This window comes from Camelina sativa, chromosome 5 (genome assembly GCF_030686135.1).
Source record: "Camelina sativa cultivar CO46 ecotype springtype chromosome 5, ASM3068613v1".
Lineage (NCBI taxonomy): Eukaryota > Viridiplantae > Streptophyta > Magnoliopsida > Brassicales > Brassicaceae > Camelina > Camelina sativa.
The window spans coordinates 41,770,608-41,781,221 of NC_141884.1; the positions used below are offsets into that span (position 1 = coordinate 41,770,608).

General features: G+C 35.1%; 2 protein-coding genes and 1 pseudogene across 3 annotated transcripts; all 3 read right to left on the minus strand.

Annotated features, from left to right (window-relative positions):
* Positions 1-3,757: 3,757 nt before the first annotated feature.
* LOC147945083 (RING-H2 finger protein ATL34-like) lies at positions 3,758-4,430 on the minus strand (annotated as a pseudogene).
* Positions 4,431-4,644: 214 nt separating this feature from the next.
* Positions 4,645-6,407, minus strand: LOC104788286 (putative UMP-CMP kinase 1). Of its 2 annotated transcripts, none has more exons than XR_015558088.1 (8): positions 6,125-6,407; positions 5,975-6,026; positions 5,745-5,862; positions 5,444-5,600; positions 5,277-5,361; positions 5,096-5,198; positions 4,934-5,006; positions 4,645-4,824 (listed from the first exon to the last, which is right to left on the minus strand). XR_015558088.1 is itself a non-coding variant. In XM_010514022.3 (8 exons), exons 1-7 carry the CDS (start codon positions 6,152-6,154, stop codon positions 4,938-4,940), a joined length of 615 nt encoding a protein of 204 aa, XP_010512324.1. In that variant the 5' UTR covers positions 6,155-6,407; the 3' UTR covers positions 4,645-4,824; positions 4,934-4,937. The 2 variants fall into 2 exon arrangements, 1 of the variants encoding a protein (XP_010512324.1); XM_010514022.3 differs by having other exon boundaries at positions 5,096-5,203; positions 5,281-5,361.
* Positions 6,407-10,313, minus strand: LOC147945084 (phragmoplastin DRP1E-like). The gene is made up of 15 exons (XM_087451650.1): positions 9,768-10,313; positions 9,601-9,664; positions 9,410-9,517; positions 9,218-9,319; positions 9,051-9,101; positions 8,899-8,960; positions 8,697-8,787; positions 8,543-8,607; positions 8,151-8,345; positions 7,944-8,063; positions 7,784-7,854; positions 7,469-7,694; positions 7,332-7,382; positions 6,844-7,236; positions 6,407-6,747 (listed from the first exon to the last, which is right to left on the minus strand). Exons 1-15 carry the CDS (start codon positions 9,912-9,914, stop codon positions 6,619-6,621), a joined length of 1,875 nt encoding a protein of 624 aa, XP_087307776.1. The 5' UTR covers positions 9,915-10,313; the 3' UTR covers positions 6,407-6,618.
* Positions 10,314-10,614: the final 301 nt, after the last annotated feature.

Below are 10,614 nucleotides of genomic sequence, written 5' to 3' on the forward strand. Positions count from 1 at the left end.
TATAGATCTAAAAACAACAAAACCAATTTGTCCACAAACAACAAAACTAACTTATCTACAAACTTGTCTATCACTATGTACTTGATAATTTGTCTACAAAAAATACATTTTTATAAATTCATTAAAAATAACTTGTCCACAGTCCAAAAAATGAATATGTCTACCATGATCAACAAATAAAACTTATCTACAAAATATCATTTTGTCTACCGAATAACTTGTCTACATACTCAATTCATGCTCTCATCTTGTCATCACATGTGTTTTTTCCATTACTTATATCTCTTTCTTCTTCGAAACAGTTATAACTCATTTCTTTTGCCCACTGTTTCTTACTTTTGTGCATATTAAGTGCTAATTGTCAGTAGTACACTTTCCCCTCGTATTTTATATTTGAATACACAATTAATTCCAGATTTTTCTCACAAAAGAGAAGGTAATTTTCTGTTATGGTAGAATAGAAAAACAGTTTTCACATGTGGTAGAATAGAAAAGATTCTAAGTGAATGTGGTACTTTCAACTAAAATCCCAAGTAACAATATCTTAAATATATTTGTTTCATACTTTGTAATCTGATAAGTAATAGTTTTACTACTTGTCCAACATTATCATAAATTAATCAAAAATACAAAGACGTTATTCTGAGAAAATTATTTGTTTATGTAAAAGTGAGTATCTTCAATCATTTTTCTTTTAGGTTTAATAATTAACAGTATAATTTATTTAATTATGGTATTATAGTAATTAATTGTATAATTTTCTTATTTTTTTCTTTATAGAATTAGTAATTTCAAATTAGAATTAGTATTATTTTTATATACATATTTGAACTATCTTTTTATATTTATTAATTGTTTAAATATGTGTAACACATGACAAAAACTTTAATTGTTAAATTGACACGTGTCGCGATCACATGAATTACTAACTTTGAAAATCAAGGTTTATATAATAACATAATATTGAATACGCTATCAAATCATTCACTGATTAGAAAACTTAAGAAAATTACATTAATTTCTTATTTTGATTATCTTATATTTCTTACATTATGTTAATCACTAATTTTAACACATTAAACTTTTTCATACTTTAATCATTTTTTGTATAAATTTCTTTTTACTATATGATTATAATGAATAATAATTGCAATTAAATTGCAAATATTTTCCTTATTAATTGCACATATTTTTCTATTGAAATTAGTAATTTAATAGATAGCTTTCTATTAGAATTAGTGATATAATAATAGATTACTTTTGTTTTATATACTTTCAAAAATATTAATTGTAGGCCCCGATTGGTAACGGCTGTTACTTATGGCTGTAAAGACTTTAACTTTAAAATTTTAGCTGTAGAGAATTTGGTTGTAGATGCTTTAACTGTAGAAACTTTAACTGTTAAAATTTGATTGGTAAAAAATACTTTTAAAGCTGAAGCTGTTACTTTTATTATTAAAATATATTGAAATGATGATAATGAAAATAAAAATAATTATTATTAAAATGGATCTTAAAAGAAGGAGAAAAAAATAAGAATAATTAATGTGTAAAAATAATTTATGTAAAATTTATATATAAACTTTTGGAAAGCTTTTAAGTATAATGGGGGAAAAAACTAAAGTTTTATATTTTTTTAATTTTAAAGTCTGGTTTTGACGCTTTTAAAATTTTGAGAAAGCAAGGAAGGAAAAAAAATAAATGACTTACAAAGCTTTAAAAAAAATTAAAGTCAAAAAAGTTTGATTGGCAAATAAATGGCTTTCAAAGCTTTAATTTTTTTTAAAGTCTTAAAAATCTTGTACCAATCAGGATTTTTTAATTTTCTTATAATTATTAAATAAATTTTCTTTTCACATATGTCAAAATATTATCGATATACATGATACATGTCGCGATTATATGAATTATAATATTTTAATGTGAAATATCTTGTCCTCAAACAACATGCATGTACGGGTGTGTTAGTGATTTCCATGTGAGTTTCTTGGTAATTTCTGTCACTTTTCTTCTTATGTTTAGATGCGTAACCAACTTGCTTTTTTCTTAACTTTGCAAAAATACAAAAACAAAAAAGTATATATAGAAAAAGACCTTGTTGACAAAAAATATATATATATAGAAAAAGACCCACCTCAATTCAGATGATGAAGTCCGTAATATATAGGCTTTGAATGGGAGGACAGAAAAATAGCAGATCACCCTTTAATATAGTTCTCCTATCATTAAGTTACCATTCAAGAAATTTTTTGCTTTTAAAATTTAATGCAGATGAACTGTGTGCAGTTCAAAATTTTTTGTCTTTTTGTGGGAAATGCAGGAGAAATACATGCAGATCTGATTTACAGCTTTTTTGATGTTGTTCACCCTTGATCTGCATTTAAACTGCCAAATTTTTGATCTACTTTTATTCTGCTTGGTCTGCTTGAACCACTTGATCTGCTCTGCATTACATACTTTCTCCATTCAAAGCCATAGCCTACCATAAGAATGATTCATGGTACTTTAATGTCCACATTTCGTTGCACATATTACAAAGTCACATGGATTTAAGGTTATATTAAATCTGAATATACTGTAATCTTAAAAGCATATTATTAGTAGTCTATGCGATGAACGTGGATAACAAACAAATTAAAACTATCATTTGACTGTTACGTACGTGTGAGGGTTTGTGTTTGGTGGAAACTTGGATCGATACAAAAATCATATGAAAGCGCATGAACTTTGCTATTAAAGATTTTTCTTTTTTTTGTAAGGTGAAAACAAGATGTTTACAATTTGAAAACAAGGTTTCTCCAAACATAAGACTTGTCGAGGGAAAAAAAGAAATCTGATTTATTTTGTAGTCTTAATTAATCCATACTATTTTAGTGATTAATATATATAGCACAAACTTCTGGATCAGATTAGTAAAAATCTAAAAACTATAGAACCACTGTAGTAGAAAAACGACACATTATAAAAATAAAAGCAATTACCACAAAGAAAAACTATCAAAATAATTATAAGCTTACGTAAAGAGAAATGAGCATGGATATGTACATTGAGGGTAGAATTCGAACTTGATGGGCACTGTTTTGAGTTTTGACGGATTGATGGAGAAAATTAGAGACAAGCGTACGGCAGAAGACAAGACCAATTGAGGAAAGGATCCTAGAATTATATCGCTAACATGTCACGCTAACTTACGCCCACCGGACTATCAAAGCTGGGCCTTTTTAACTTTTGATATTTATCAGGCCCAATGCAACTAGGATCTACAAATACTCCCTGCTCATTTCGTTTTTCAGGTAAAAAAAATTTACACTTGGTAAATTCCTTAGAAAAAGTTTGACTTCCCAATTCTTACCATTGGAGATGGTCTTAGGAAGGACTTTTTTTTTTTTTTTTTCAAACTCAAACTTTTTCTTTCTTGCTCTAAATCTATTTCTTGTAATCTAGTATTGTTTCCATGTTACACACAAAATTAAGGAAGACTAAGTTAAGTTTGGTAATTGGTGTATTATAACATTTTCTTCCTTTTTTTCTTTGTATTCTTTAATACCTTAAGCCGAAAGTAACTACCTATTTTCTTTCCTACTTCAGTCCAACTAGGAACTAGGGTGCTTGCATGAGGGAGATACGCACGTTTGGAACGGAGTAAGCTTAAGTTTTAAAATTAAAGTTAGCGTAATATAAAAGCAACACATTATAAAAGCAATTACGTAAAGAGAAAAAAATGAGCATGGGCATTGAACACATAGTAAAACACTTGTTTTGTTTTAACAATTTTTATTTTAAAATTCTATGTCGTATATTGAAGGAGTTAAGCTAAAATTTTAAAGCAAACAAGTACCTAAATTTTAAGTCTTTGACAGGTCAGAGCATTAAGAAAACTTAGAATCCGAAATTATTATAAAGCTACGCTACGTGTCGAGATTCTTTGTTGGTGAACAAATCGATCACACCGGCCGGGAAAAACAGTGAGAGCAGAGGATTCGCCGGCGGTAACGGCGGTATCTCAGCTCTACACAACGGACACTTGGACATTACACCGAGCCATGTATCTATGCAATCCGCGTGGAAACAGTGACGGCAAATCGTCAATCGCCTCATCTTCTCACCTTCCTCTGCCTCTTGAAGACACACAACACAGTAGGGCGGAGACGAATGATCTTTCGCCGCCGTTCTCCACCGGGGGAACGTGAATGTGCGGTGGCGACGCCATGGACGCGTGACGAGGAAAACGGCAAAACTTAATAAGAGACGTGTAAAGAAGAGAGAGACGGAGGCAACCAAAATAGAAACGGTGATGAATTCGCTAAATCTAAACACAGATTGAGCCAACATCATTCAGCACAAAAGTAGAAGTTTTTTAATAAGAACGTAATTAAAGAATGAACCACAGACTCTGGATGTGGTGTGTGTGTATATATGCTCTGTAAGCTTGGATGAGATGGACGATCGTGATTTGATATTAAAATGCATGGACGGTATTCAACGGCAAGTTCGTTATACGTTGACCTCTAAATACGTACTAATCCAATTTAATGGAAGCTGGTTTTCAAGTAGACGCATGTTCATAGAAATTTACAAGTCTTTGTATAATATATCAATGGACTTGTAACCAGACTTGATTAATAAGTCAAGCCTAACCAGTTATTGACTAAAAAAGTGGTTATTACGACGAAACTGTGGCTATAATCATCATAATGAGAAATGTTAAATGTAGAGAGCTATTTACAGCACAAATCTGTAAACTTAGTTACGTGTACGATAAGGCACATTGACTTGGAAGTCTCTGTTTTGTTTTGTCCAGTGATTTCTCCCTAGTCCTTGATGCTGGTACATACAACGACAAATCAAACAATAAATAATACACTAAATATCTATAAGGACTAGGGTAGGCAACAAAAAAAAAATGTATGGTTTGGATGATCACGAGCTCTACCTTCTCAACTTTCAGATGCAAATAAAACTTTGACTGCTTCGAAAACCTCCTCGCTGGGTTTTGCAGCATTGATCTGGTGAAGGAATCAGAAACAAAAGAATCAGGAACAGCATATGATAGTAATGATCATGGAAGAGAACTGGAAAACCAAAATCCTAAAACCTTTCGAAGTTTCCCTTTAGATTCGTAGTAGTTAACAATAGGGAGGGTAGATTCAACAAACACTTTAAACCGCTTCTTTATCGTCTCTATATTATCGTCTTCTCTTCCCTTCAAATCCAAGAAACAACTGGTAAAAGACAAACAAGATCTGAACTATGATCTCATTTTCCAGTGAAGATACCAACCTGGTTCCTGTTCATAATACGTCTTTCGAGTTCTTCTTCAGGACAATCAAAGAACAGAACAAAAGCAGGCTCGATTTTAGCCTGTCAAGATCCAGAAAGTATTTGAACCAAGGCTTCAACAAGTAGGACTCGATTAGTTTAAGAGATGGAACATGACCCTTACAACATTTTCGAATACGATTCGATTTTCTTCATTGCGAGGAAAACCATCAATGAGGAACTTATCATTACCACTTTCCTCCATAGCTTTACATAAAAGCTTCACTGTTATCTCAGACGGCACAATTCTCCCCTCTGCAATCATACTTTGGATCATGGCTCTGAAAAACATAAACCGGAAACTTCACCAACTGTTGGGCTTTCATCATACAAAATCATCATAAGCCTAGAACAAGATTCACTTCACACACAGGCACAGAGAAATTAGTTTGAGACATGAGATTCATCACTGAAGTAGAACTTACCCAAATTCAGAACCAGACTTAATTTCTGCTCTAAGAAGATCACCAGCACTGAAATGAGTATAGCTAAAGTGCTTCACAACATTAGCACACTGAGTACCTTTGCCACTTCCAGGACCACCTAGAATCAATCAACCATTCAACACCACAAAAAAAATAAAAATTCAACCTTTAAGCATGATCAGGAAGAGTAAAGCATAATTACATACATCAAGTGGAATTATTGATATTACCCAACACAAAAACCACGGTTGACTTCTTCCACCTAGGGCTTTCATGTTCGTTCTGTAACAAAACAGCATCGTTGTTGATTTAGGGCAAAATCCAGATTCTACTAGTTGCAGGAAAAATGAAATTGGGTACACACAGGGTGAAATCGATACCTTAATCGAAGCATCAACAGGAGTTTCCATGATCAAAGACGATGTAACGGTGAATCAAACACAGAAGTCTGACAAGTACAGGCGAAGATGATGATTCAGGGGAAGATAGAAAAACTAAGGAAGAAGAACGGTGTGTAGTCTGCTGACGGGATGATTAAACGGCGTGCAGTACTATACTATCTCCAAATTGAGACAACACGGCGTTTCGAAAGGCATTCAAAATATTATCTCAGACGGTTACAATAAAACAGCGTGCAGTCTGCGTCCGCTACTATAAAATTATGAAGTTAAAACGCCATGGCGTTTTTAAATAGCAGTGAAAAAAGTTATTACAAAACGTCCGAAGTCTCCACCCAACAGGGTCAGATGATCACATACATACAAGCCGATGGAAATATATTACAAGCCGACGAACGTGTTATATCAACACACAAATGTATAGTTCTCTACTTATAAAACCATCACTAGAAAACACACACAGAGTTTTGGCTTTATCATCGTACCCAAGCAACAGCATCAATCTCATCTCTGGCTTTCTTATATAATTCAAGCCTCTTCGCGCACTCTAGTCTCCTATCCATCAACGCCGGATCTTCATCTAGTAACTGTCCCAACTGTTTCCCCTGTGAAAAATTCCCAACCAAATGTAAGATTTGACACGCATTAGCACAGAATCCAAATGATTTGAGACATGTTTGTTGTTTTGAGTTCAGTTTTACCTCTCTCTTACTGATCTGTGAGTAGAAGTAATTGAGCAACGCGAGCTTGGCTTGTCTAACCTGACAGTAAACACAAGCTTTTGGAATTGTGTTACGAAGTGTGTCCGAAACCATGTTGACATACGCGGATACATTTGATGCTATCCTTCTGAAATGTCCATCTCCATACTGGTCTAATGTTGCAGGCGAAGTAGAAGCGGTTTGGTTTTTCTGGTTGGTTACTGGTCTTTCAATTTCTTGAGGAAGTTTCCGAAAGAAGTCAGCCGTTAGATATGCAGACTCCATGTCAACAAGTCGAAGAACTGACTTCTTGCTTTCTTCCCTGAATTTCTCCAAAGAGCTGTTGGCTGCTGCAGCAAGCTCGACTTGCAGCGAAGGGAAACGCTTTAGCTCCTGCATTTTTTGCCATCAGGGAGATCCAGTAAAAATCCTTGTATTACATTTTTACCAGTCATAAGAAAATCAATAGTTTGAATAAAAAGTCTCACCTCAGTTTCTGATATTGACTTCCTCACAAGCTCTTTCAAGACAAAGTGAACCTGTTGCATATGCCCCAAACTCATTACGCTCTTGTATATATACAAAATACAAAAGTGAAGTAAAGGGACACTGTAGAAGAACTTACAGCATCTACAGAAGCTTCGGCTGGACCTCTAAAGTAGCCCAGCGACCCTTCAATAAGACGGCGATAACCCTGTTCTGGTGCAATCAAGTGAGGTTGATAGCCATCTGCCTCAGACACGATTCTCTTAACGCTTTGTAGAGAAAGATGGCGATCAAACGGAAGCTTTTTCAGTGCAGCTGGAAGTTGATTGTCGAAAACTCCATAGATACGGTCACCTCCAGGACGCCTAAAAATGTAAATAATATGAGGTTAACCAGCAAAACCAATAACTTAAGCCTAAAGATTTCTACAGGAAGATGAGTGAACGGTGTTTACCCGCCATCCAGATGTTCCTTGAATATCTTATCGAATGCACGGCACATCTCCAATATAGTGTATAGTTGAGCCTGAGAATGAAACGAATAGATTAAGCCAATAGTAAAATATGTAAAACTTCATCGAAGAGAAATAGTTTCACATAAATGTGCTGTCTCACCCCAGCATCGACTGCGATAGGCCGACCCATGCGGTCTAACTCCCTTTCAAGTTCCTCAATGCTTTTGTTTATTAAGGACAGGATGCTTGGAATACGGGTCCTGATAACAGACTCCAAGTGCTGCAAAAGACAACCATACAGCAATTGAAGAACAATGTATAAAACAATATAGTAAAGTCGCAAGCAAGTCAGACTTTGATTGAACACCTTAGAGAGCAGCTTTGCCAGATATTCAGAACCCATTTTGTTGGCTAAGTGACCATAGTCAGGACTGGTGTCAAAATATTCTCGTTCCTTGCGTCTCGCAAGCATCATGTCGACATTTCTATTGATATCTGCTTGTGAGCGGTTCACTATCCCAACCCAAGGATGTTGGAGCTTGTATGATCTTCCTTCAAGAACCTTATTAAGGCAAACAGTTCTAGACGTTAGATAAATATTTCTAAATTAAAAATGTAATCTCAGTCATGCCTAAATCAGTTCTGTAGATTTAGTTACTTGCATCATCCCTAGATGGGCGTACCAACTATAATATCAGTCATGTACAATCATCAAACTAGACCGTGAGACATGAACCGAAGAGATAAAAAGGTGCTTACTGCTAATGCATTGGTTCCTTTGTCCATCAAGTCTAACTTGGTAAGAACACCAAATGTCCTCTCACCTGAGGCGATCAAAAACATAATTTTATCGTCAGAAGACAATACCTCCTGCTAAATATTTAAATCATTCGCAACAGAACAGCAAACAAACCTGTTGGATCGACATCTTTTGCAAGCTTAATTGCATCCGATGTGGCTATATCTTGGTTAGCAGGAGATATAGCTAATATGATACAATTGGGCTAGAAAAAAAACAGAACTAACCAATTTAGAACTAGAAGATGCATCCAAAGAATTATAAACAGAAAGCATAATATAGCTTAACAGTCTTGGTAAAAACCAGTAAATCTAACCTTATCAACATAAGTACGAACCATGGTTTCGATATCCTCAACGATGGTTTCAGGCTGTCCCTCTGGATAACAAAGACGATATCAAATTACCTTCATACAGCCATCCAAGAATAAATAAATAGAAACCAAACGAAAAGGTAAAAGAATCATACCAACAGCAACCTTGGTTAAACCGGGTAAATCAACAAGGGTCAGATTCACAACTGTTTCCATAGAACACAACATAAAAAAAAGAAGCACACATCAATGTTAGTTCCAAAAAAGAAACAAGTTTACTACGGGAAGTAAATAAATTCCACAGACTGTGATGAAAGCTGACCATTTGGAGAGAAGATACTGAGGTGAATAGGAACTGGAGATATCTGTTTGCTCTTCCCTGTGATTCTATCAGTCTCATCCTCAATCTCCTTGCGAACCATAGCTGCAACATCAAATAAATTCAATGAACACTTTCAAAACAGAGCAAACATAACTTATAAAGGCATAAATATGATTATAGAGAGAAACATACCGAAATCTGTGAATTGCCTCTTGGGAAGATGGAGGAACTCAGCATACTCCTCTGTTCCATCATCCGTCTTATGAAGCTGCAACACTAAAGGCCGTCTCGTAACGATACCTTGCAAACAAAAATCAAAATCAAAGCTCCTTAGCTTTTATTACCAAAACCACAGAAGAAGAGAACATTGAAGATTCACAAACCAGATCCTCTAGGAAGAAAATCTCTCCCAACAATGCTCTCAAGAACCGAAGATTTCCCAGAACTCTGCATAAAACCCAAATAAACAAATAAAAGCGTAAGTGAAAGAGTCAACAGAGAAAAACCCTAGGAAGAAGAAGTCAAAAGCTAATTAAACCGGAGAAATCACCTGACCACCAACGACGGCGACGGTAGGAAGAGCTTCCCAGAGAGAATTGAAAGCGTTATTTCCAGTTCCACCACCATAGTCACCGAGCACGGTACATGCTCTCTGTATCCTATTAACTAACCCAATCAAACTCTCCATAGTATTCATCTTCCCTTCTCCTTCACTTCAGTTTCAGATGAGAGAATTCAAAGTTCCAAAGACGAAAACTCAAAACTCAGTTCACAAAAGAGGAAAGCTGCTTGAAAATTCGCCAGCAGACCACAAAGACTTCAAAGAGAGACGAAGAAGAAGACAAATAATAGGGGCAAAACAGGGAAATTAGTTTACAGAATAAAATGTCGTCTCTCTCTCTATGGTTCTGGAAGGTTTTGATTGGTGTGCCTGTGTGGTTCGGTCGGTTTACAGAGATAGCTTAGCCATCGTCACGGAGTCGCTTGACTTTGGTTCGGTATGGTCTGGTTTATCAAAAACGGTCAAATCTAAAATAATGAAATGGATAAGATTTGTGTGCCTTTTTTTTCCTTTGAGCACTTTTTTGTAACGCGTAGTTTGATTATTCGAATTTTGAATTTACATACACGTGGGGGACCCCCACCCACCACCGTATACAGATACTATCGGGAGCATTTCTGGAAGGCCCATTAAACAAAGAAGAACCTTTGAGGTACATTAGCATTTTCTAAAGGCCCAATAATGGTAAGTATCTTTGAATTGTAAACTAGTATAAAAAAAAAAGGGAAAACGTCCTATTTCTCCCTCGGAACTATCATATCGTATTAGATCCACACCGAACTTTGACCTCGTTCTATAGCTCCTTCGAACTTAAGTCGTCCACCTATTTCTACCC

What these genes read in the sequence shown, in the direction of transcription:
- LOC104788286 (XM_010514022.3), bottom strand. Translation starts at nt 6,154, where the DNA reads ATGGAAACTCCTGTTGATGCTTCGATTAAG. An exon ending in GTATTATGAACAGGAACCAG is followed by an intron (nt 5,204 to 5,280) that starts GTTGGTATCTTC and finishes TTGGATTTGAAG; the next exon opens with GGAAGAGAAGACGATAATAT. An exon ending in CTAAAGGGAAACTTCGAAAG is followed by an intron (nt 5,007 to 5,095) that starts GTTTTAGGATTT and finishes TTCCTTCACCAG; the next exon opens with ATCAATGCTGCAAAACCCAG.
- LOC147945084 (XM_087451650.1), bottom strand. Translation starts at nt 9,914, where the DNA reads ATGAATACTATGGAGAGTTTGATTGGGTTAGTTAATAGGATACAGAGA. An exon ending in AGTCAATATCAGAAACTGAG is followed by an intron (nt 7,237 to 7,331) that starts GTGAGACTTTTT and finishes CAAAAAATGCAG; the next exon opens with GAGCTAAAGCGTTTCCCTTC. An exon ending in CACAGATCAGTAAGAGAGAG is followed by an intron (nt 6,748 to 6,843) that starts GTAAAACTGAAC and finishes AATTTTTCACAG; the next exon opens with GGGAAACAGTTGGGACAGTT.